Genomic DNA, 27,045 nt, shown 5'->3' on the forward strand with positions numbered 1-27,045 from the left:
GTTTCACAAGGATTTGCACAGGTGTTTTGACACTGTGACCTGAAGGTCACCTGGCAATAACTGGGTTTCATCTGGGCTTTTTCCCTTTGAAGAAAGAGTCAGGTTGAGCTGAATGACACTAGAAGACCACTCAGGTCAGTGACCACTTTCTCACTGACGGTTGTAAAAAGCATATGTATTGGATTTGTGTGGCAAGGTTTTGGTAGCAGGAGGGCTATAGGGGTGACTTCTGTGAGAAGCTGCTGGAAGCTTCCCCCATGACCGACAGAGCCAGTGCCAGCGGCTCCAAGATGGACCTGCCACAGGCTGAGTCTGAGCCCATCAGTGACAGCGGTAGCGCCTCTGGGGTAACATAGCCAAGAAGGGGAAAAAAACCCAGGCATCTGTACCCAGAGAGGAGTGAGAACACGTGAGAGCAGCAGCCCTGCAGACACCAAGGTTGGTGAAGGAGGAGGGCAGGAGGTGCTCCAGGTGCTGGAGCAGAGATTCCCCTGCAGCCCCCGGTGCAGCCCATGGTGAGGCCGGCTGTCCCATTGCACCCATGGAGGTCCATGCTGGGGCAAATCTCCACCTGCAGCCCATGGAGGACCCCACGCCAGAGCAGGGGGATGCCCGAAGGAGCTGTGACCCCGTGGGGACAGGAGCACACACTGGAGCAGGTTTGCTGGCAGGACGTGTGACCCCACGGGGACAGGAGCCCACACTGCTGCAGGTTTGCTGGCAGGACGTGTGACCCCACGGGGACAGGAGCCTAGGCTGCAGCCACCTGTACCTGAAGAGCGTGAGGAGTCCTCTGCTGAGGAGGAAGGAGCAGCAGAGACAACGTGTGATGAACTGACCACAAACCCCATTCCCTGTCCCCCTGTGCCACACAGAGGGAGGGGGTAGCGAATTCAAGAGTGAAGTTAAGCCCAGGAAGAAGGGAGGGGTGGGGGGAAGGTGTTTTAAGATTTGGCTTTTATTTCTCATCATCCTACTCTGATTTGATTGGTAATAAATTAAGTTAATTTCCCCAAGTTGAGTCTGTTTTGCCTGTGGTGGTATTTGCTGAGTAATCTCCATGTCCTGCTCTTGACCAATGAGCCTTTCCTTCTATTTTCTCTCCCCTGTCCAGCTGAGCAGAGGAGTGACAGAGCAGCCTTGCTGGGCACCTGGCAACCAGCCAGGGTCAACCCATCACAGTATTAATACAAGTCTTATGTTTCAAACCAATCCGTTCTTAACTATGCTATACGTACAGACCAACACTTGTAAAACTCATATTCGATAATGCTCACCTGCCTAATTTGTGTAGCCCATCTGCAGGGAAAAGCAACAGGAATCTGTAGATGTTTCTTAGAACACAAATATAATTTAGCAGTTCTTTAGAGTGCTTAACACATACTCTCCAATCCAACTTTGCAGCACAAATGCAGTTGGCACAACAGGCACACCATTTGCCAATGACCTTTTGCACTAGGGCAAGGAAATCATACTTCCCAAGTTGACACTGGATACATCAGTTTGGCAATGCTATTCACTTCAGATACTACATTGATAGGGCTGGTGCAATAGCTAATGCATTGGGTTTTTTCCATAAGGAATTCTTCACTTGAAATGAGAGAGAAAGAAGTCCTACAGCTCTTCTTAGAATGACATCCTTATTTGTACCAAGAAATCTTTCTGGAACTCCTATTTTGATATACTCCAGAATTCATGCAACATGACGGTTACAAGAGTCAGAGCACCACAGCATGACTCCAAAAAGAAGGTAAAGTCAAATGAAGCTACTGATGATTTCACTGAAGAGAAGTCACTTATAAAAGTAAAAAGCGGAAAGAGCCTCTTTGCACATTCTGAAGTGGCTTCTTAATCAATTAAACAGTCTACTTTAAAAATCTTCATTTCAAACCCTGAGAAAATAATATACAACACATAAAATTTCATTAATTTACTATTAAATTGAGTGTCTTTGGAGCTATTAAAAGCCCTTCGGCAATTTCACTATTTTTTTAATGCTGAAACTATGCTTTTGACATCAATACAAAGAAAACAGATGGATAAAGTAATTATAAAAAGAGCAGCATGACGCGGTGAACCAGCTTGTCACAGCTTTACTAACAGACCAGACAACCCAGGCAGGAAAGTGGGTTGACAATTAGCAAAGTTGTCACTTTGTGTCAAAGTGCTCCCATCCTCCAAACAAAACCCCAAGACCCCTCCCAGAAAGATACAAACAGACTGGGAAGGAAAGAGAAACAAAAAAATTAGAATAAGTGTGCGGGACATTTATATATTAGAAAAATACTGACTGTACATCTCAGAAATCAAAGAAAATATATGTTGAAGGGAAATGTGCATCGATCCTCAGATAATTTTGGTCTGATAACTTACCTAGTTTTTATATCAGATAATTTCATGATTTGACAGAGACAAACAGAATTTCTCTGAGCTTTGAATTCTGTCAAAGGAGGAAATAATCTCTCTAAGACAGACAGTTCAATCAGTTGATAAAAGTCCAAATTGCAGTGACAGAAAGACAGGCAAGTTAACACACCCCACAAGCTGCAATGTCCTATAACACACAGCAAGATGCACAGCCCAGATGATTCTTCTCTCTACTGTTTTACCCTTTTTGCCTTTGTGCAGCTTGCAAACTTATAAAAGGTTGATTGAATTGTCCAACCATCACAAAAATGGGCCATGTTCAACTACTATAAAGCTGATCATCCCAATAGGTGTGTGAATTTGGGACTGGAAAACTCTACTGGGAAAAAATGATTATTGGTGGATACCAAAAGATAAATGAGAGGATCTTCACCCTAAAATCCCCAAAAATAATTTATTCTCTTTGGGATATCTCCTGCTCTCAAGCTGCACACTTCCAAAGGTTGCAGCCTCGGTCCAGGGGATCCAAGAAGGGGATAGGAAAATGAGGAGAAAGGCAGAAACAGGCCATCTGCATGCAGCAGCAAAAAGGATTCGTTAAAGCTGGGAGAAGCTTACCTCGAGTCAGAATAGTTTTCCAGAGTGAATGGAGGTGTGGAGTGTGCTCTAGTAGCAGCTGAAACAGTCTTATTAGCAGACTGGAGCAGAAAATAGAAGGAAGATAGTGAAAGGGGCTGGTCCAAATAGAAACTTATTTCTCCTTATACTGGATGGGTTAATCTTTTCAAAACGAGCTTGTGAAATCAGGGCCCACAACAGTTTGGCTTTTAGAAAAAAAAAATTATTATTAGAGCAGAATAATCATTACATTCAAAATAATGGACATTTGTACAAAAGTAGAGTCATACGGTCAGCAGTGGACCAAAACTAGCAAAAATACCTCTTCAAAGTACTGGCAGAGTAACATTTTGTGATGACAAAACCCGTAGCTAAAAGATATGGTACAAAACAAGTGTTTAGTCCAGCAAGGAGAGGAGAAACTAGATCAAGGGTAATAACAACTCTGCAGAGTAATGCAAGTACAGAATTGTTAAACCCTGTGCTACATTAGCTGACCTTCATCTTCACCATTATACAAACAAACCCCTTTAGTCATTGGGTTTTGGTATCGCTCTGAGGATCTGGCACATTGGGAAACAGTTTCAGGAAGTGCATTTTACAGGTGCATGCACAGCAGTTCTCTCTCCAGGTAGTTTTAACATTAAAATGCAGGCTTGTTCATGTACTCTTCCACTGTCTGGGAAAAACAAACAAGAAAAAACTGATGCATTATGGAGTGTTACAATAATATTCAAACCAACCCTCTCTCCTCTTTGAAGATAGTTGCAGTTTTGCGTGGATTTAGATCAGATTAATTAAAATGTAGAAATAAATCTGCTTTAAAAACCCTTAACGGTGTTTTAGAATCTGATCTTCAAATCACAATATACCACAGTTGTGGCTAAACTCATCATGCCTCACTGGCCTCGCTGCATCGCTGGCTTATTTCCACATGCAAATGCCGGACCACTGTGAAAAACGGTTCCACTCACATAGCGTGTCCCTAGCTAGTTCTACCAGCTGCTGTTTCCTTCAGTGTTACAACGGATCTTTCACTACCTAGGAAAAAAACGAAGTAAATCCATCATATTCAACCCCTTTTGCCATTGCTGGCTCAACAGTATAAGTTACAGAAGAGAATTCCTGCAGGGTTCTGAATAAAGGTTACATATTGGTGCCCTGCAGAGAAACTACAGAGGTGTTTATGAATGAAAGTGGAGTTTGCCAGCATGTACTCTTTCCAATTTTAAACATTAATAGTAGGTCATCTGTTCCAATGTATTAGTGAAACAGAATGGATTTTTCTGCATTTATATATACATATGTATACATAAAAGATAGATTATGTCCTTATAAATATCTTAGATATATATTAAACTATTTCTTAATATAATATCTGAGAAACTCTAGCAGTTAAACTGCAAGAGAGCAACAGAGGTAAATAAAGACCCGCCAGATGATTCTGCAAGATGCAAGAAGGCTGGACTGAAGTGTTATGTGACTGCTGCCTTCACTGCATTGTTGTACCTATTGAAACTGAATGTAAGACATATCTGGATAATTAAGTACCAGAAGTGCTTAGCTGTATTTTAAGCTCCCGTCAAACAAGGAACATGTAGGAAGATTAGGTGTTTGGTTTCTATCTCCCTCTTCCTTACCTCCTGCAACATGTCAGAGTCTTCTATGGCTTTCACTGCAGACCTCTTTGAAGTTTCTTGTACTTCTCCACCAATTATAAACTCATCAAGAATAAAATATGCTTTTTCAAAATTAAAGATAATATCCAGCTCGCATACCTGCCAAAACAAAAGGACACCCCACATTTAACTCACTTTTGCAGCATTATAAGCACTACTGGGCCAAAAGTTAAGATGATCAAATGTATTCAACATATGCACTCTTGTGATAGGTAGCAGGGTGAAGAAAGATACTGCATATTATGTAACATTGCAGCTTCTGCACATATTCTTCTCACATATATAGTCTAGACTTACAGCAAGGATATTCCACTTATTATATTTTATATAAACCACTGCATTCATACTGGTTTTCAGATAACAAAGCTGACTTCCTAGCCGAGTAACCTTATAAGAGGTCTTATATAGCACTTGTCATATGGGTTACATACATTCATGCACAGTTTCGCAGAGCAAGACAAATTCCCTGTCCTAGTGACCTTATAGTCACCAACTGCTTTTTTGCTTTGAGGTGCTACAAACGTGAGTCATGGCACAGTGATTTAAATAAGAGATGAATTAAGGTAGTGGGAACAATTTCAAAAATTTTCATAGAAGAGACGAGTTTCTTGTAGTCTTCTAGACAGTTATCGATGGGCTTATTTGGACCTTTTACAGATCTTTTCTTTAAAAAAATCCCACTTTATCTTCTTCCTCTTTATATGTCATTGTTACACAGCACCATGAAACAAACAAAACCAGTATATTGGAAGATGTCAGGAGAGAGAATTAAAGTACTGTCACCCAGGGGTTTTTTATTTTCCTCAAGCTTTCCCCTCAAATTCTATTCCATGACAGACATACAAAGCATCAAGATTAAATTTTGAGGGGGAGAAAGGACAGAAAAACAATCTTATGATTGTTTCAGCACTGTTTTATAAAACATTCTAATAATGAATTTCCTTCTGGATTGAGAAAGTCTATGGGGTAAATAGTGCAGATGGAAACATGAAGCAAAACAGCTCCAGATAACTTAGTTTACCAAGCAGCCAGGAATGCGGTTCGTGGGAGAAAGTGAAACCTACGTTTCCAAAGTATCTGTCCAGAAGCTCCACGTATCGATGAACGACCTCTAGTGTCAGGAGCTCATTATCCTGGTCTTCTATTGCACAGCAAAAATACAAACTGGCATACCTAGGGAAAGAAAGGCAAAAACGTGAGAGCGAACAGATGGATCTCATCTCTCAGAATTATGCACGTGACAGTTAATGTCTAGCTGGCCTCTAAAATAATAATTTTCTTTCATTCTTATAGTGTTTCAGAGAATACTTTAAAAGATCAGATAATTTAAACAAATCATTAATTTACTTAGAAAAACAAACTTCACTCTTGGCAAAGTGGGACACCTCTAACACTGGTCTTAATAAATAAAAAAAGAAAAAAAGAAAAAACCCACAAACAAGCAAACGAACCCCCACCACATTAAATCGGTAGTACTTTAAGGTCTCCCTCACCTGCTGTAATAGCACTACAGAAGGTGGGGTTAATTAAACTGCAGAATGAGTCACTAGTCTTTATTAAAAAATAAAAATAAAGGTGGAAGGAGTTACATCTCAGCAGGCCTGTTGACTATCAAATGACTGACAGTGCTTCACATAGGGCCAGAAAGCATGAAAGTGCTTAGGCCAAACAATCTTCATCACTAATGTGCAGCAGAACTTTATATTTAAATCAATCCAAGATGGGACCAACGATCTACCTCAGCTCTCTAGTGCTGTGGCTGGAGGCTCAACTTGCCACAGCATCTGGTCAGATGTTTTCATCCATCGCTGCACAGCATGGAACTCAATTTTTGCTAAATGGGAGATGTCGCTTACTTTGTACAGTGTGCTATACCTTAAGGCTAGTTTTGTTTGCCACAACTTCACAGGAATTAACAAGCAGTTAATGCTAAACATTGTGTAACTGGGGACCGGTGATTTGTTTGGAAAAGGAAATAGGAATTAACGCTCTCCAGAGCGACAAGTATTTCAAAGACAAAATTTGACAAAATGTTGAAAGTGCCTCAGAACAGTTCCTGAGCCTCCTGAAGAGCCTGATAAAGCCCAGCACATGTCTCAGCAGGCTACCATAGGGAATTAGAAGGAGCAGTGAAGCCTAAAAGCCTTCTAACAGAATTTCAACCACTAATACTTTTTCGAGCTGCTCCCATTTTTTTCATTTGACAGATTATACAAGTATTTTTCACCCCACAATTTACCCTGCTGATTTATCCAGGGACGCTGTGCTGTCACACACAGTTAGACTGCCGATGGCAGGCTCCCACTAGCTTAGTCTAGCGCTTCGTGTTTTGTTTGCTGTTTTTCTTAAAGTGAGCCTTTATTTTTCATCTTCCAGCACATGTTATTTACACGAATAGTAATTATGTGTTCTCATAAAATTACTCACACCTTTTGTAAACAAGCTTGAGGTCTTTCCAGTCAACAAAACTACTTGTTTTTTGATTGCGAGACAAAATAATCTGAACAATTTCTCGAATGATCTTTTTCTTCTCTTTATCAGGCAGCGTCGTGTACCATTTCTGAAGCCTTAATTTCCCCTGCCGACTGAACAGCAGTATGAAGTGTATCTAGAGCAAACAAAGCAACACGGTTAATTAACGCCGCAGCCATGGCCAGGGAAGAGCGTTCCTCTGCCTGACGCTTGAAATCCATGAGATCTTCGTGAAGGCATCTCCAGCCCTGGCGCGACGTTTGGACGCGGTGTCAGTGAGGTCTGGGAGCAGGGATCCCTTCCCTCTCCTGCTCCTTCCCCCCCAGCTCTCCCCCCAGCACCTCCTTTGCACCCTCTCCCACCCGCCCTCCCTCACCCTGTGCAAGCAGCAGCTTTGCTCCCTATTCTGCCCCATCCCCGGGGAGCAGGAGGAGCATCCACCACTTTGCAGAGGTGAGAAGAGGGCCCCAGCCCCTCCTCCCGCACCATTAGACACCTTAGTGAAGGGAATATAGACACACACACAACAGGGCTCTGGATGCAGCGCGGCACGCAACTAGATGTTTGAATACCCAGACAGTAATCATAATCACTAACATTTCTAGTATTGTACTATTTCAGGTCACAAACGAAGCAGCACGTTCCTAGAAGAGGCTATAAGGAGAAGAAGAAACCAACTACCTTGGAAAGGAACCTTGACAAGTTTTGGTAAAGAAATCACCAGATTATGAAACACAGATGACTGTGATGACAGAGGACAGACCTCAGTGACCAAGGAGATTACATTAAATAAAGCACAATATATGTATAGTGTTCTAAAATTTCAATTTTAAAGCTAGTCATAATTTTACATAGTTTGACCCATTTTTTTTCATGCTTACCATTAGCAGTTTTCTTGAAATACAGCAGTGCTAGCTTTTAAATGCCAGTGGGTCTGTGGGAGAAAACTATCAATTCACATTTATACAAATAGTTTTATCAGCAGATTAAAATAACTGACCGTACTAAGTCTTTAAGCAGTACAGTAAGTCATCTACCCACAGCACGGAAACGGCTTTAAGAATGCAGGAAATCTATCTGAGGATGATACCTGTATCAACGGGACATGTCTGGTAAATGGGGGGAAAAAAACCCAAACCCCAACCAACCAACCAACAAAACCTAGTGAGGATAGAGATGCTTGCAATGGCTGAGGACATGGTGAACATCCCTGTTATTGACAGGCATCTCCATCACTTTTCTCACCAGTACGGATGCTGGGAGGCCAGGGACCGCAGGAGGGATTCTAACCACGGTCACAGCCGTGTGCATGGTGACAACCACGCTGACACTTGCCCGTGCAGAGACCAGGCTTCCCCCGACGCTGGGAGGACCAGCCTCATTTTCCTCACTTGCTCCCAATCCCTGCAAACTCCCAACAGAAGAGCTGGCAGGCCCTTGCACATCTCCATTCCACTGGCCTTGCCCTTACCCTTCTCAACCTACACCCTCATCCCTTCTCCCTCTTGTTTTCTATTCCAGTTTATTGCTGTACCTGTACTTCCCCATCACTCCATCTCCCCGGCGAGGATTAAAGTTAATGTTCATAATTACCATCAAGATTACAATGCATATTTCTGTAAAGACAAAAATCATTCTATGCTCTGGTAAAGTCCAAGCAGAGAAATGCACCACGGAAGCTTCTACATAAAAGAAAAAAAAGAAATGCCACTGGATTTTCAACAAAGCATTCATTCATAATTCAGGACTATTCTCTAGCTATTATAATTGTTGAGTAATCCAGAGATAAGAGCTCTGACTATATTGAGAAAGGCTTCAAAAGTAGGATCATTTTGGGGAAAGGTAGACTGTTTTATTCATATCTGCCTGTGGCAGGAACTACTGCTGCAAATATGGCTCTTGCCATGATTACTCTAATGTGCTTGATAAAATTACAAGGATTTTGTAGCTGCCTTATGTTGAGTCCTGTAATATGCTCCAGATGAGCTTGCTAAATAAAAACAATTATGCTGCTGGCAGTAGGCATGGCCTGATTACAGTGAAGATCAAAGCACCATGTTCTTGCCTTTTTCTGTTCAGATTACAACTGGGTTTTGACATGGTAATATTAATATTCCCGCTGTCAGGGTTACCCCTTCCAGTGGATGAAGGGACAGTACTTACTGTCCATACACTTGGCCACTGAGAGGAGCTGGATGAATGAAGGAGTGTTTTGCCCGCTGCACAGCACATTAACCCCAAAGCCTTTGTAAAGATAGGCGCATTTCAAAAAGCAGGGCATAGGCTCTGCAGCAGGTCAGCAGGTGTCCATTTAAAGGCAATCAGGCCCAGGTAGCAGCTATTCGATAAACAAATCTCTAAAAATATGGTGAATCAGATAGGAGAGGATGGTCAGATTTGATTGAAAATGCAGGGAATTAGTCAAGGAAACCCAATCAAAAGCTGACAGCATGTTCAGCATAACAAGATCATGCTGTTTGAGAGATTCTCAGGAAGAAATATATTTGCCTGAAGTACCTCAATAGGGAAAGACAATGAAAGAGTATTCTGCTTTAGGTTTAGCTGTTGGACCCAACAGACTTTAAATCTGAGTGCCTGTAAGTAATATATGTATCTCCAGGAGAGCGACCTTATGCCTCTTAAAGGTTAAACGCCAACAAGCCAGGGAATTACTGTGAATATTACCACCATTTTCTGCCGATCAGTTTACTTCAGGATGTTCTGTTTCACCCAGATGAAAGTGAGTTGCTCTCCATTTCAAATTGCTTTGAAAACTCCACTGTTTGTTATAAAGATGCAGTTGATGTTTTACCACCACTTTCATGAGCAGAGACGACATTCTTTGCAATCAGAAAATATCCATTAAACCTCTTGAATGCATCAAGACTAGTACACAAGCTTCAAAAATCCTATCTTTTGGGTCTCCCATCCCACACTGTTTTATATGCAGAATATAACTGTATACCTCATGAGGCAATTTTACTATTATATAAATATATACAGCTAAAAAATAGATAAGAAGCTCTACTGTAGTCCATTCCTAATTTTACAGTCTGCAGCAAAACAGTGTACCCTCAAGCCTACAAATGTATTACTGGCCTGCCGAGAGTTCCTGTAATAAAAGAACATATTAGAAAGTTGCAGATGCTTAGAAGAGAAAATATTGTGGGTTTTTTTTCTCTTTTGAGTCTTCTTCCTTCTTCTAATTTCTAAAGTCCATTCAATCTGGGGAACTCCCTAGGAAGTAATTCTACATCCTCAAGAGGTTAAATGGCTTAATTCCTGTAATCATCCAACTGCTATGGCCCGTTGTTTCATTCACTTCAGCTTTGCTCTGCCCAGCCACACCGACATGATACAACACATTCCTCATGCTCATAGCTCTGTTCATTACAGCTCACTGGAAAGATTTTGATGCATCAGTAAAGCGGGAAATGTTGAAATACTGTACAAACACAAATCTAACAGCTCATCTGTTCCTTGCTCCTTGACTGTGAAAACGTATTTGCTTTCCTGTAGCGCTAATGACGAGATGGATGTTGATGAAGGAATTTTTGGGTGGTTTTCAGCAGCCGAACTACGAATAGAGGTAGATCATGCTACAATGTTTTACTCATCTTTAAAAGTTGTAATTCCAGAGGAAAACAAAGGCAAATTACTTGCTTCAAGCAAAATACCTTCGAAGCAGGGTGCTTGGTTTCCTCTCCTACCATTCCAAGGCTGTTGGCTGCCACAACAATCACCAGACCTGGGGCAATGCCAGCAGGAATTTGTAGGTCCCAGCCTGAGTGGGTGGGTGGAGATGAGGAGGGCTGTTCCTGGGAGAGCATCGGCTGCCTTCGCAGGCTGAGTCTGTAGGAGACGAGCTTTGCTCCGGTAGCAGAGTGTAATTTTATTAGCTTATTTTACTGAATCAGACCAAACCACCTACAGCACTGTGCAAAATGATCCCCATAAATGTCTGTAAGTAGCCTAAATGACTGCATTTTGTATTCGTAGGCCATTATTTTCTAGTTGGAAAAATAGGGGGGTTTTTTAGATCAAGCATATAAAACAGATTTCTAAACCTGAACTCTATTCCCTTCTCATGCATCTCTGAATCAACTGCAGCTCTAAGCTATAGAACAGGTTGGAAAGTTGTGGGGCCTTCTGTTTTATCAAGAGCTACAAAACTGTACCAGGATAACAAACGTCGCCCTGAGTTTCAGGGCTACAAAAAATGAAATGGTAGACTTTGACATGAGGTTATTCAACAGTAAATAGAACAGACACTGAAAAGACAAAATACAGAAGGTTCGCATGTTCAAACACAGCAAATCTAAGTGAAATATGTAAAACTAACACACACTGTGATTTTTTTTTTCCACCTTCCCTGGGAGACCTTTCCCTTCTTTGCTCATGGGCTGTCATGATCCGATAAGCAACTCACCCAAGCTTGTCTCCTGGACTGTTCCCTGCCAAGACTGAAGGTCCCCTTTGCTGCAGCCTTCCCCAGTGTTTGGCATTTTCACACTCCAGACCAATCAAATACTTTACAGTTGGCTCACTGGCTGCAAACTTGGATCATTTGTAGCTTTTGCAGAGTTTTTAAAACTTATACTCATCTGTACTGCAACATTTAGCACAACTGTCTAAAGGACTCTAGACTCCACTCTATTACATACAGAACAAACCACCTGTTGGGATATGAAATAACGACAATCACACGGGAAGTCAAAGCGGCTTTCCTGACTGCCAGGGTCGTTTCTCCAGTTTGCTGTCCAACGCCATGAACGTGCAAAAGATGCCACGTTTCCTTCTGCAAGGTGAACTCCAGGGGTCACCGCAGCACGGCTCTAACTCACCCCTCTGTGAGAACCACCTGCACTAGAAATGCTTCTCCTCCTCCTCCTCCTCCTGTAAATCAGCCTGTACAACGTTTGCCGACTGGTTTCAAACCTGTTCTGTGGCACCTGGCCGCTCCAGGCCCCTCGGTGGGAGAGGAGGACGGGGAAACGGGGGGATGCAATGAGCCCAAGGGGGCGAAGGCAGAAGAGGAGACAGCGGGTGCAAGACAGCAACAAGCAAAGCAACGAGCGTCCTCCTCGGTCCTGGGTGACTGGTTTGTGCAAGGATTCGCTGGGCTAGGCAGCTCTGTCACCCCAGCAGCACCGGGTTTAGACTCTGTTCCAGCTCCAACCATTCTGAATTCAGTTAAGAGCCCTCCCGAATCAAAGTCACCTTTATAAAACAGAAATACTCCTGAAATTCACAAGTTAACTAAAATTTGCAAATTAGGAATTACTATCCTAAACCAGACAACTTGGCAGAACTTGGAAACTCTAAGTTTTCCTTAAAGGCTTTCCATTTAAGCCTGCTGCTGCCAGCGCAGCAACAGGCAATGTATGCCATGCTAATAAAGAAAAACTCATGAACCACATAAAAAAGGAAACGGGATGAAAAAAGCCACACCTTCGGCTGCTGACATGACAACAGCTGCTTACAGAAGCCCGGGGAAAACCAGACTGACTGGCTGTACCTGGTCGAGAGGAAGCAACTTTTTATCATAAAGTTCTCTTTTAACTTAGTCTGACTTCCTTGAACTCTGCTTGATCTTCAGGCATTGTTTCAGTCTAGTTGACTTAATATTCTGCTTATCTTTTACTATTTGTCATGTTTTCCTCTGACATGAAAGAATGACCCTCCTAACATCAACAGCTGTCCAGAAGCTTTTTATTGGTACTTATTTTTACATCACATTTGAAAATGAACAAAACCTACCATCATTTAAATGTTTCTTTTAAAAAAGTATGGACATCCAAATTATTCCAGTCATTAGCTGATTTTTTTTGATCCAAAACATTTGGAGAATAAAAAATTCCTTTTGGTTTTTACTTTGTTTAGATTTTTTGTTGTTGGGAGAAGAGTAGATATTGAAATATTCCCAAGAAAAATGAATAGCTACTGTGAGCACACAGATGGTTTGGAATGCCAGGCATTTGGGGTGAAATGAGAAATACCAAATGTACAACTATTGACCTAACATATTAACAATGTAGCCACACTAGGAAGAGACAGAATAACAACACGCTGAAGTATAGGTATTTCGGTATTCTGCTGCTGCACAAAGTCCCCAGCTGGTCACTGACATTTAACACATAACTTTGGGGATTTTAGGGTCTTCTAAAGCAATCGTGTGAAATCCAAGAAACAGGCTACTTGATTAATTTCCTTAGTTGTTTACTCTGTTACTAAAACTTTTATTCATAGCAGCACAGAAGCTGACAGATATGTTTGTGAAATGCTGCAGAATCTCAGCTTTAAAATTTAAAACACTTATTTAGTCTGTATGATGCAAGCAGATAAGAAAAAAGAAAGTGAAAAAAGAGCAACGAAGCAGCGTATTGCTGCCTAACTGGCACAGAATTCTTTCTCACTTAATCTCCATTAGGAATATTTCTGAACAATTTCCCCTAAACAATACATCCAAAGTCCATGCAATAAAAGCTCTGCCAGATCATTACAGGCACACAAGACTATAGTTACACATTGATTTTATGCTTTTTGTGATGCAGAAGTCACCCTTATCTTATTAATGAAGATTTTAAATTGAGTAGTATACGAGCATTTAAAGGATATTTACACCATATAGTATTGATCCAGCCAACAACCCCCTTGATAGCCTCACTTGAGTTAAACTGTAATCAGAACAGTATAGCTGAGCTTAAGTTCTGAGCCAAAAACATCTGGAAGCTCCTCACTTCCCTGCTGAAGTATCAGAAAACAAAGCTCAAGGAAGCCCTAAGTGTCCCCCACGCTCCCTGGTCTCTGCTCCTGCTTACGGCCGCCTCAGGCAGGTCCGGTCCTCCCACCTCAGCTCGCTCCTCACAAGCTGCAGAATTCCTCCAGCAACGTCCTCCCCCAGCACGGGCGTCCTCTGCCGACTCCTCGCAGGGTGCCGGCGTCCCACCAAGAGTAACGCCGAGTTTCCACCACCTCTCCGCAGAGGAGAGACAGCATGGCTTTCCAAGACATCTCCCAAGATGGAGATGCAAGCAACGACATCCAGAGGATAATTGTTCTCGGTTTTCTTAAATCAGTGCTTTTTGACTCCTCCAAGTGGAATCACTCCAGTTTCTAGGCAATAAGCAAGAACAGATCCAGGCAGGGAGTTTGCATAAAACCTGCCCCAAGCCCTACAGCGTGCGAGCAGGCCAGTGACCGCACCGCAGCCGGGGAACCAGAGACAGCGACACCATCACACCTGCCGTCAGCTCAGGGGACAGACACCTGCAGGGGTGGCAGCTGCTGACCTTATGGAAAGCAGCACAATCTGAAGACATTCAGAACAATTATTAACTAGGTAATCACATCCTCTCAGGGGAGCTTTTACTTGTTTATACATTTTTTGAAGGCAGTGGATATCTTTGTTATGTTACTATAAGGAGAGGAGAGCAGGGGAGAGGCTGAACAAGCTGCCAAGAGCTACCCCCAGTTCACTGCAGCCCCAGGGCACTTTCCAGTCACAAGAAGCCATTTTCCCAGTCCGTTTCTTGAACACCTGGTGAAGAAGCAGAGCTAAAATCCAACTCAATGGACTCCAACAAAAGGTGCAGCCTCTTATTTTCATTTCCAGTTTGTCTTATCGCGTACATGAAGGTACGGCAGTGCCCTTCCCTTGCCTCTGACCTTTCAAGGGGCAAAGTTAAAAAGCTTTGCCCTGGGATGGGGCGGGCACACCAGCAGGTGACAGCAGCAGGAGTTTCCCCATCTGCTCTGCCAGGGGACAGCCAGTGCTGCAGCCGGGACACCCTCACACCCATCCTTCCAGCGCCCGGCAGAGACACTCGCGGAAAACCTGAGCGCTGGGAAGACCGAAGATACACGTGAGTTAGGATCACACTTGTGAATAACTTCGAGAGAGCACGGGAGTAATTGGTTTTGAAACATTAAAGCACTTAGTTTAGGCATTCTCAACAGATAAATTTTCAATTTTAAAATGACACTTTTTCATTAAGGTAAAAAACCCAACATATATTTAATAAACTAAACATGAGAGAAGGAACTATTGCTTATGGAAGGAAGGGCCAGAGCACAAGACCTTACAGAACACTATGCTGGCTTAAAATTTAGCCTCCAGAATGAAAATGTGGACAAAAAATTAATTCTGCTATTCATCTGGGTCTTGTCATGAGACTTGAAGGAAAGGAAATGCCTGAGGTACTGCCCCTTCCCCATCCCCATCTCCTGAGCCTGTTGAGTTGTGACGGCTTCATGTAGCCATTCCCATGGCTCTTCTAGAGCCCCAAGCACTTCACGTGTTCCCCTTCCACCACACAGCATTACAAGACAAGGGCACAACATGAGAAAATTCTGCATTTTCATCAAACAAAATGATCTGTTTGTCATTCCTTTGCAGTTTGTGTCGACTGGTCACCTCGGGGGACTAAGCAGAGGGTGATAACCATACGGGAGTTCCTGCACTGGTTAACCAGCCATCGAGAACTGCAAGTGTCCCAGCAAAACTACCTGAAAACTCTAAGAGCAAGCAGCAAGGCAACAACAGGCATTTACTGGCTGGTAAAGAGGGATTTTAATGCTGTCTCTTCTCAGACCTGAACAGAGGATATCAGATGGGCATCCTACACAAATTCAGCAAGTTAGAGAAGAAAAAAGACTAGTGCATAGAGTGCCTGGGGTTACATCCGTGATATTGAGCAACATAAATCCAGGACGTATCAGGCCAGAAAGACATGTCTGGCCAGAAAGGCACGTCACACTTGCCTTCAAACACTGTAATGTAAATTTTCTTTCTCCATCCTAGCCTACTGACTCTGCATGCTACATTCCTACTCACAAATGACCCATAATTTGTGCGTGACTGCATCTTGCACCTCTCTAAACTGCAACATCTGCAAAAATGCAAAGGCTCAGGAGTGGCTGCTCAAGAAAGCATCCACCACTCAAAGCAGCCAGGTAATGCCGATGACAGCCTGCAGGAACAGGACAGTAGGGAAATGAATGGGCAGAGAGGGTAAGTAGTAGCTGTGCATATGTGATACAGAGAGAATTATTTTTACAGGGACAGTACAGTTTTAATTTTGGCATCACTGCCGAGACTACAACTGGCTCACATAAATGCCTGAGGTATTTGCTGAAGCATAAATCTGGCAAATACTTCAGTACTTCCCTGACCCATCAGTTTCTTCAGTACTTTCATCATTTTGTCCCTTTGCTGCTCTTACACATAACTGATGCCTTCAGAAGGCAGAAGGTCTATGGGATGGTTTATAGAGCACGGGATTTTGAAGTAATTAGATCAATGATACAGAAAAGCAGCAAACATTTCACATGGTCCACAACTTGGCAGCATTTTCCCGACTCCTCATAGCCCCAGCTGGCCATTACCCCCCGGCCCTCTCTTGCATTTGCCCACCCCAGATGCCATAGCTTTCCCCACAGCCCTCCAGGCACTCCATGTGCTAGTAACTCCTGGCTGTGAGACATGCCTCCAATCTCCTTATTTGTGAGTGAAAAGGTTGAAAAAATGACTTAAGCAAAGAATCGGCAGACAATCTATCATAATATTTCTTTTGCTTTTCAGAAGTGAGCTTATTACCCAGAGACACTGAAGTGTGCATCGCATTTACTGCATAGCCAGTCCAGAGCCGTCTTTATGTAACAGTGACACCCTGTAGCAATAGTGAGTACTCGAGAGAGAACATCCAAAACTGGAACAGCATCATATCAACAGTCAAAGATTACAGATGTCCTGAGAAGAACCCTAGAAAACATTTTTCCTAGGAAATCCCACAAAATGGTATTCAAAAATTCAACTGAATAGCAGGGAATAACTGAATACCAGACTATGGATCACCCCTGAGCAGTACTCTGATCTGAGCAGGTTCCAGAAGGAGAGAGTATAAGTACCAGGGGATGTGTAAAATCCTTCTGGTAGTCCCACTCTCAAGAATCACCAGATTAAGGATTCAGGGTCAGAAACTGGATCCAGATAAACCACCTGTGGACTCATCTTCTGTGAACTACTAGGATACCCACGGCATCCTTAGCAGTGGATTGAAAAACATGCATCTGCACTGCAGGAAAAAGTATTCCCCTTTGTTTTCTTTACATTTGGTGCCTAAAAAGTGCACAGGATGTACCCTGACTCTTCTTGTAGCAACTATTCTTTATAGCATTCATGATTTAATGCATTTCTACCACTCGCCCTATAGCGGGCTGAAGCAGCCCAAGCTGAAATGTCTTTCTACTCAGGATCTTCTAAAAAGGATGCCATTCCATTACCATTACCTACTCCCACACTCAGAGTTCACTACAAGATAGATAACCAAAGAAAGACCACATGGACTTCTTTTTTTTTTTAATGTATAATGCTTTTTTTCTTTTTTTTGTAATGTATAACGCTGCCTCAAACAACAAGAACCATTTATTTGTAATCCTCTCACCTTCCCTCATCTATTCTAATCTGCTGCCCTTCTTGCCTTTCAGAAGTAAATGCCTAGAGGCAAAGTTCATTGTCTTTGCTAGGCCAATATACAGCTGTATCACAGAGTGGAAAAAAGCACTTATTCTCCAAACCCTAGACAGTAAATTCTGTGCAGCATTGAAAACATCTTTTGCAAATCTGTGTCTCTTTTAACAATTAAGGGCATTGACACTGCTAGTGAAGTCAATATTCAGAATAGCTGAGAGTTCATTTCCAAACACCAGGCAGGTGTCAGCAGCTGCAGTCACTTCAACTAAACAGTGCTTGTCAACTCCTTCTCTGTTCGGGCCAGGTACCTTTTTAGAGCCCCCGCGCTCAATGGGATTCTTTTGATCTTTCCCCAGGGTTTCAGATAATACCCACGAGTACTAATTTTTCTCACTGTACTGATGAGCAGTACAGGTAGGAGAGAAGCAGGTGCTTTACTTTGCAGGCACCAATTCTGCTCTCAGAGCTATGCGAGCAGAGCCCTGTGCTGTCATGACAGTAACACTGCTAACACTGAGGCGGCAGTAGGATTGGGGTGTTGCAGCATTTACAGGCACCAAACACTACAGCAACATGTGTCCTTGGGGAAACTGACCATTTTCTCCTCTCTTCTCTCTCCCCGCTCTCCAACTTTGTTGAGACAGCAATCCTTCAGGATGTTTCTCTGCTGAACACATCTCTGTCAGGGAGCAGAATTTATTCTGTTTCCTAAAATGTCTTTTTTTGTTTTTTACATGTCACATGTAGCATCCGGGGAGAAAACGCTGTCCTTCTCAGCGCGATGTGAAGTTGGCTTTGCTAAAGAGACTATTTCCTGAAACTTCCCTGGAAATCTGCAACAGAGCAAGCAATTGAAACAACCCTCTTGCTAAGACATGGTACCATTTGCAGAAGTACCTTCCATTCAGATCTCGAAACACAGAATAATCGTGGCAAGCACAACCAACCGTGTCCCTGCCAACCAGAGAAACTAGTCTATGGGCAGTTTAAATGACCTGTTCCGAGTTCTTTGCTTGTGAGCATGACTAAGGCTTAGTCTTGGTTTGTAACCAAGTAACCCTTGTTTCTTGACATGTAACCCAGTGTAACAATCCCTTCCACGGCGACAAGATGACAGACACAGGAATTTGAAGTGAAAGAGTACCCTGACAAAAGCACCTTTTCATAAGCACTGGTTCTGCAACAGCAGAACAAGGTGAGGCTGACAGCACTAGTTAATGTAGTAATGCCAGAAAGTGTTTGTACTGTGACCTCAGAAAATGAAAAAAAAATTATTAATTGTAAGAATGCATACTCACCTTATAAAATTATAACAATCAATACAGCAGACAGTCTCCAAACTGTCAATAAGCAGCACTGTTGTAAGCAGCACTCCCCTGGGACCATGGTGAGTGCTTTGAAAACTGGCGTTTGTGAAGTGCATGCATCAGGGAGAGTTCTGAGATCAGCTTCCCTGAAATCAGCTCCCATATTTACTGACCTTCAAAGGCAAAATAGAAACTCCAATTGTTTACATAAGCTTTACCCGAGGGAAGTGGATATGTAGGGCTGTCTCGGGGTGTAACCAGAAAGGTTATGTCTATATAGGGACTTAAGGTGTGGAGACTGCTTTGCCATCTGTAAATTAATTACTGTGCATATTCTATTTGCAAATGTAATGACACCTTTCTAAATACACTAGACTAACACATATTTAGCATTCTGGCTAAACCACTGAAAAGAAACAACATCGCTCTGCCTTTGAGGACAAACAACAAACCTTGGCCTCTGATGAAGGGAGTTGAGAGACTTCTGTTCAGCTGCACTGCTGGTAACTGATATTACAGATGCACACAAAAGGCAAACTGCAAGACACAGCTTGGGAAATGCTTGCAGAACCTGCCCCAATTCTGAATTATCAAGCAGCGAGAAGCCTTCTCAACTAAGAGGCATCACCGACCATCTTACTGCTTGAGAGCCCGCAGTCTTCCTTGGGGAAGATCTAGCCATTATTCTGAGGATGTTGGTCATGGCCCTTAACAAAAGAGATCAACCCCCGCAACCTTTTCTGATCCCAGTAAACTACCACCAAGCCCAGCACTGGAGAGCCAAAGTGCCTCCCTCGCAGGATCCTGCCAGTCCTTTAACCTGAAGGGCTGCTGTTCCCTTCCATGCTAAATCCAGCCACTGCTGCCACCTCTGCCCAGCTGTGGAGCCAAGTCACACTCATAGACTGGTTGCCAATACATGATGTACAACGAACGGAACCAGATCCATGTGCTCTCTCAGCCACATTACTTGGTGGAAAGTCCGTACAACTCCGTGAGACCAGGCAGCTGGGCAGAGGCAGCCGAGCTGGAGGCCACGCTGCCGCCCGAGCTCTCCACTTACCCGGCACTTGGGGAAAAACTCTTGCCGATGCTGCTCTCACACAAAAACCCACTGCCCAAACCTGCACCGCTTTGACACCAGAGCCAGCCAAGACACAGATCCATATGAAACCACACTCCATCCTCCTCCAGGCAGACTCGAACCTCAGCTCCTCAAGTTACAGGAAGACTTTATAAAACCTCTCTGTAACAGCCTTGTTTTCCTGGTTGGCTATGAAAGGCTGTCAGCACGACCCGAGCTCACCCCAATGGTGGGAAGACAGAAAGTAAAAGAAGAAAACTTTCATTTCCTCAAAACAGGTGCAAACCTTGTTCAAGCCAACTTGGAAACATTTCTGTTTCTAGGACAAGCCGGCACAGCCCTAGCAGGCAGGCTGCCATGCACTTTCTAAAGAACGCATCTCACCTCTATTTAAAGCCAACTCGGATTATTCCAGCAGAACGATTTTTCAAAAAAATATAAGCGTATTTTTTTCCAAACACAAACAAGCCGCTGGAGCACCATTCCGGGATCTGCCCTCTCGCCAGGCTGAGCCCACCTCCGCGGGGACTTTGCTTTTCCAGGCAGCACACAAACATTTCTGTTTGCTTTGGGCTCCCGGGCACCGAGGTCCCGGCCGTTCGCGCGGAGATTCTGCCCCGGCCGCGGCGGGGGGACAAGCCCCCGGGTCTCGCCTCCGGCCGGAGAAACCCACGGGTCTCAGGGGACCGGGGTCAGCTCCGCCCTGCCCCAGCCAGCCCCGCCGGGAAGCCCAGAGAAAGCGCCCGTCGAGGGGGCTCCGCTGCCGGCCCGGCCGCGGCTCCGGGGTAGCGGAAGGTGGTTGCGGCGGGGCGGAGGCGGCTGCTCCCGCCCGGCTCGGACCAAGCCCGGCGGCCCCGGCCCACTTACCATGGTGCGACGGCGGCGGCAGGCTGGGAGCCGGCCCGGCCCGGCCCGGCTGGCTGGCTGCCGGCCGCCTCCCTCCCGCCCTGCGCCCCTCCCCGCCCCGCGCAGGTGAGGCCGGGCCGCTCCGAGCCTTCCCACAATGCCCCGACGGGGAACGGCCCGGCCGCCGCCTCCCGGGGCTCCCGGCGGGGCCGCTGTGAGGAGCGGGGCCGAGAGACGGGGCGGGCTGCCCGCGCTGTCCCGCCGGGGCCACCTGCCACCGCCTCCGGGGAGCGGGGCGGCGCCGGGACACGGACGCGGTCCAGCCGCAGGTCCGCGGCAGCGTGTGTGCCTGCGGCAGCGTGGCCTCCCCGGCACGGCTGCCCCGCGGACCACTCGTGTCTGGGAAGCGAGGGTGCCGACGGCAGGCCGGGGCTGTAGGGACGCCGGCCCTACACGGGGTGACCCCAGCTGTCACCCTGTGCGTGCGAGAACCACTCAGAGGGCTGAGTTTGATAAAAACGCAATTCGTGTCCTCCTAGAGCTATCTAACTACTCCCCTTCCAAGCATTCATGCCCTAAAGGCACTCTGGTGGAGCCGCAGCCATGATTGCTCTGCAGCCCATCTCCATCAAAATGAAACTGGGATAGTTTAAATACCTTGAATGGCTGGGCTTTGCTAACCTGTGCTTTTCTGATGGAGCTGGATGAGAAAGCCAAGACATGAGAAGCTCTACCCATAGACTTGCAAATCCCTGCAACCTCTGGCAGGGATTTGCTGATAAGTAGCTGGTGCCAAAAGAACGTGCGACATCCACAGACTCAGCACTTGAATCAAAAGCTCTAAATCCAGGCCTAAGGCTTCTCAGGCTCTTACCAAGAGTCTGATCCAGATGCAAACTACCACACGAACATAAAACGAGAAAACCGTGGAAGTTTAAGTCCCATGTCTGTAGTCTAAAGAAGAGATGTTGCCCAGTGCACAGCAGGCATCTAGCCCCAGCACGGTGTGTCTGGATTCAGGTGTGTCCCATCTTCTCTGGGCAGAGCCATGCCCTGCTTTTTCACGCACTGCTAGATGCATCTAAGTTATCAGTGAGAAGCAGCTCTGAAGCAGCTCAGGGACTCCAGGGGACACTGTGGTGTCAATGGCTGACACCAGTGGAACCCCTATTCAGCCTCTGGCTTCAGCAAAGTGGGAGAGGTCTCTCAGTCAAAGGCAATTATGCATGCATGACTGAGAGGGCAACTGGGCTGAAATCCATTCCCAGTTGGAAGTGCTCATTTTCAAGAACAGAGTACACATGCAGGGGTGTTCTCCTTATGATCATTTAACAGTGCAGAGGTAATTTCCACATTTCCCTAAGCACACATGACTCTACTCTTCTCTGCCCTCCTTAAGCTTTGTTTTCATCTACATAGACATGCTGTTCACAGAGCCCTTCACTGCTTCTTGCTCAGTTTCATTTCTGCATGTTCCAACCCCCTCTCACCAAGCAGCACGACGTGCGCTGTGCTGTGATGCTGCTAGCTGCCAAACGCTCTGGTTTCACTTCTGGAGCGCACGACACAAGAAATACAAGTCCCAGCTGCCACAGACCTCACTGATACTTCATCTGCTCGCTTGCCTCTGTCGCTTCCTGAGTACACATCCCGGGCCCATAAAGCAGCACTATTTCAAGACTGCAGGAACACGCTCACCCCGTATCACACAGCTGTGGTGCAGCACACACTGCGTCATGCTGCCAGGCAGCGCTGGCCTCGCTGGTTTTGCTGGGGCACCATCTTGCCTTTCAGCGAACCTGCCAAATTTGTGCTTGCTATCAGCATCTGGTAAAGTAGACCAAAACCTTTTGCTAGATTCTCCAAAAGATCGCTGTGATGAGTAAATAGGCCACACAAAGTGCCACAGGACCCATGCTGCCTTCTCCAGGAGGTCAACATCTGGCTTCCCCACAAGCACGGTCATGCTCCCGTTCCGTGCAGCCCCCAGCTCTACCTGCTGTGGCCTATGCAGAACAACAGAGCTGGCTCTGCCCTTGAACCCCAAACGCTCCTCACTGTCAGTGAATGGAGAGTGTCCATAGTTACCACTGTAGCATTGGGACCGTCTCTGTGCACACTTGGAACTGGATTTGCCTAGCATGCAAGAATGTGGACACCACAGTGCAGTTGTACTGGAGATGCAGGGTATTAACACTTTCATCTCCAAAATTAATTTTAAAAAAAGTTTTCACGAAAATAACTCTTCGTCAGCCTACATCTTACTCAGCTATGTAATTTATTCTGATGATAGACAATATTTTTTGCTCAACAATCTTTTCCCAATAATCTTACTTTTCTATGCAAAGACATTAATTAGGCCATCAACTCAAGAGAACTAGCCTGCTGCTTTTCTGTTTTTGCAAGTAGATCAGAAAAAAAAGCAGCAGCAGCAATATATGGTACATACAGTGCACGTTAACAGTGGTAACCCATTATGGCCAATCTTGCAGGTCAGCGGAGAGAATTTTTCAGCCCGACAGAAACAAGGCTGCAGGATCGTGCCTGAATTTGATGCTTTCCAGCACAGGAAGCCAGGCTGACTGGCTAACTACAAGCAGTAAGGAGTTGGAATTCCCCACCTCCCCTGCCTCTCCACTAGCACAATGTGCCTGCATAATGTGATGAAGAAGATGGCTCAGACTTCTCAGGTAGGAACTACTGATGGTTACCAGTGTCACAGCAATGGGAGTGGGGGAGCCTGCCAGGTGAACTGGTGGGGTGATCTTATGGGCTACTTTGGGTCCTTCCCTTAGCTGATGAATCTGGACAGAAAAGCTTGCAAAGTAATGCAAATTTATCTCTCTAACTCCAAATGGGCTGCAAAAGGCTTTGAGACCCCTCGTCCTTTGGCTTCTTTCTCTGCCTGGAGGAAAAGGCTCATGCTCCTTTCTTGAGGCCCCTTTGAAAAGGCTTTTAAGTGAGGCAAGCAGCTTTTTATTGCTACTGGAGATTGCATCCTCCCATTCCACTATTCTAGCAGTCTATCACATTCAGAAGTAGCAAAGGTTCACACCAAGAGTTACAGTGAGCCTTGTGTGCCTACAGCTCCTGCTAAGAGGTTCTCTGGCTCCTAGGTATAAGTTTTGGTGAGTTTGGACATCATTTGAAAAGAAGTCAGTGCTAAAATGTCAGATGCCGCTGACTGGTGGAGTCCCAAACCTGCAACAAAATTTATATCAGGCCCTCCTAATCTCTGCAGGCTTTATGGACTGCAGAAGCTAATCCTGGACCATATAAGTAAAGCTATACATTCACTAATGGTTTACGACTGATTGGGAAGTTATATTCATGTCCATTTCCAGGGAAAGGAACAAATCCTGACAGCTCAAACTAAGAGAGACAAACCATTGTCTGAAGAACAGCCAGGAGAGAACAAAATCTAATGTTCTTACTTCCTTCTGAAAAACTGCAAAACCTTTCTGAAAAAAACCCACCTTCTTATTGCAGAAAGAAGCCTTTTTACTGATATGCAGTATCACAACAAATGAAGCAGCACACTGGCCATTTACACCGATTCTGGCCAGCACAGGCCTTGGTTGTCATTTTTCATCATCTAAATGGAGCTGCTGCCAGGTGCACAGAACCAGACTGCTCCAGGTAAGGAGCCCTGTGCGACCCAAGGAGTTGGGGCTGATGCGCACTCCACTTGCTGATTGTGCAGGAGACCTGCTGTGCAGGTTTTTTTCCACTTGATACTAGGTCCGTAGGGGAAAGAGAAAACTTTAAAAGCCCAATCTAAATTCAGCCGCAGGAGGTAGCTTTTAATTGCACTGTGGATCAATAGAGAAGCAATCTAACACTTGCTCTTGGTTACTAGGCAGGGGTTTGTACTTTTCCAGACAATTTTCACCTGCTTTTCTTATGTTCCCTTTTCCTTATTTGCTCTCACACAATTTGGATTCTCGACAATTTAAGTGCAGAACAAAGCATTCATATCACTAGAGAACTTATTGATTTACATATCTGTACCACAGATTTTGGTACCTTATCAGCAGCAATAGCATGTTCAACAAGTAGTCCCAACACTTAAGCAGTTTAAAGTACTATAAAAGTCTTAAAAATAGCAGTCTCAAATCCTTATAGCCTGTACTGAAGCGATAGGTGTACACAAGTATTTAAACGGTGTCAAGTAGCATTTTATTTCATTCCCCAGCTGTATAAAAGAGCAGGCCAAAGGGTAGACAGACATTAATAAAACTCCATCCAGAATTCTCCTTCTATCAAGAGAAAATGTGTTATTGTAGCCCTCTTGTGTTCAGTTGGATTAACAGCTATTAGATCCATAGCGTCCTTCCTGGCAACCCCTTCAAACAAGACTGCATGCTTCAACCACACTAACATTCAGTTCTTTGCCCTCTCCACCTTCCCTCAGGTTCTCTCATGTTTTCCCTCTTTCCATCCTGGTTATAAGATCCAAGCGTATTCAGACTATGAAACAGCAGAATGCTCAGCTGGTGTATTCACACTGTAAAACAAGAGAACTACTGTTTTGGAGCAGGAGGACTAAAACGTCTCTCGTTGCCTGTAAGCATGCTTATATTCCCAGCATTTCTTCTCCTTTAAAGGTTTGTAATGAACACAGTTTGCAGTCTGCTTTCCTTCTTTTAGAAGATGAAGTTTTAAATTCTGTCCCACAGACACCATTTAGACATGTGCAACATTTCGCTACCCTTAACAAAAAACACCCCGGCATTCTCCAAAACCTGTAAGTGCTATTGACAGCCTTGTTGATCCCAGACCTTCCCTACCAATCACCAAGATTAAAAACTCTGGAGTCCACCACTTAGCTTGGACACTGCACAGTCAGGGTTGTAAGAACTAGTAGCTTTTATGAGATTTTTTTCCAACCTGCAAAGGCTGTAGCAAACAGAAGAGCAAGTTACAGTTACATTGCTATGGGTGCTTAATAGGATGAAGTCTTTTTTCCTAAAAAGACACTCACCTGCCACATCTGCTGTCTCAGTCATCCTTAATTCAGCCACTGCAAGACCACCTCACTCTTGTGGAGCAGGAGGCTCAGGCAAGCAGTGCAGTTGTGCTTCAAGAGCTGCTATCACCTGTCTCAAGGAGCCAAACTCCAACATGGATGTGCTGCTGCAGAGGAAACCTGGAGAAGAAGCCATAAACTAGGAGAGAAAGAAGGAGGAATGAGAACACAGAAAGGATAAAGGCCAGCACTAGAACAGAAGAATAGCTATGGCTTAGCAGCAACCAAGTCAAGGTATATTAGTAAGCAGTGCCCACACTCTTGATCAGCAACACAGGGCTGCACTTCAGTAAATGAAAACTTAAAAGAGTTTTGACAAATACATGCATGTAGATTTTGAGAGCAGCTGAAACCATAAGAAAAACAGGCTTTACAGATAAAAATCAATATAGATAGTGAGAGTCGTGGTATCTTGTTAATTTGAAAGACCGCTATAGTAGCAAAGCTAGGAGCAAGTTAAACCCTATTCTGTGTCTTTCCCTATAAACAAGGTAAAGGGGAAGAAAGCATGTACCTCCATAACATTTGCTATTGCACACCAGTTTCCTGAAGAACAAGGTTATATGAAGCATTTCAAAGGAAAAATGGAAAGACCACATGTAAACATACAGATGGGAAATCCTACAGTCAGCCTGTATTTCTACATAAATTTATATTGGCTTTGAGCTGGATAAATGCTAAGAGATACTGAAGCCTCTGGGTGTCTCACAGAACGCATGATTCATAGCATACAGGGGCCTTTGCAAACAAAATTGACAGGACTGACTTAGTAACTCAGTTATAACAGCTAGATGTAAGGCAACGCGACATCTTTGTGACAAAAAGCAATTTAGGAACAAACATACCAAATAGTCTGCAGACAGGACAGTCAGTCCCACCTGAGTGAGCAGAAAACATCAAGAGTGCAGAAAACATTGAGAGTAAGTCAAAGAATATGGTTCAACTTCTCTGTGTGAGCACAGGTTATATAGTAAAACTGGAAAGAGGCCCTGGGTACACAAGTGAGCTGGAGGGCAATTAGTTAAGCAACTCAGAGCTGCCTCTATGTTGGGGAGAAAAAGGCTCATGCTATAGGAGCAGAAAGCAAAATTTCTAGTGACCCTATATATTTCAGTTTATTGTTTAATTTTATGAAAAATAAATGGTATAGATTTTATTACCAATGTTAT

At 44.4% G+C, this 27,045-nt stretch overlaps 1 protein-coding gene across 3 annotated transcripts; it reads right to left on the reverse strand.

Annotated features, from left to right (window-relative positions):
* Positions 1–3,227: 3,227 nt before the first annotated feature.
* On the reverse strand, positions 3,228–25,898 carry AP1S3 (adaptor related protein complex 1 subunit sigma 3). Of its 3 annotated transcripts, none has more exons than XM_065640305.1 (5): positions 25,832–25,898; positions 7,094–7,272; positions 5,729–5,837; positions 4,626–4,763; positions 3,228–3,664 (listed from the first exon to the last, which is right to left on the reverse strand). In XM_065640305.1, exons 1-5 carry the CDS (start codon positions 25,838–25,840, stop codon positions 3,629–3,631), a joined length of 471 nt encoding a protein of 156 aa, XP_065496377.1. In that variant the 5' UTR covers positions 25,841–25,898; the 3' UTR covers positions 3,228–3,628. The 3 variants fall into 3 exon arrangements, with proteins under 3 accessions (XP_065496377.1, XP_065496378.1, XP_065496379.1); XM_065640306.1 differs by lacking the exon at positions 25,832–25,898 and adding an exon at positions 20,869–20,931; XM_065640307.1 differs by lacking the exon at positions 3,228–3,664 and adding an exon at positions 3,952–4,026.
* Positions 25,899–27,045: the final 1,147 nt, after the last annotated feature.

Source organism: Caloenas nicobarica, chromosome 8 (genome assembly GCF_036013445.1).
Source record: "Caloenas nicobarica isolate bCalNic1 chromosome 8, bCalNic1.hap1, whole genome shotgun sequence".
Lineage (NCBI taxonomy): Eukaryota > Metazoa > Chordata > Aves > Columbiformes > Columbidae > Caloenas > Caloenas nicobarica.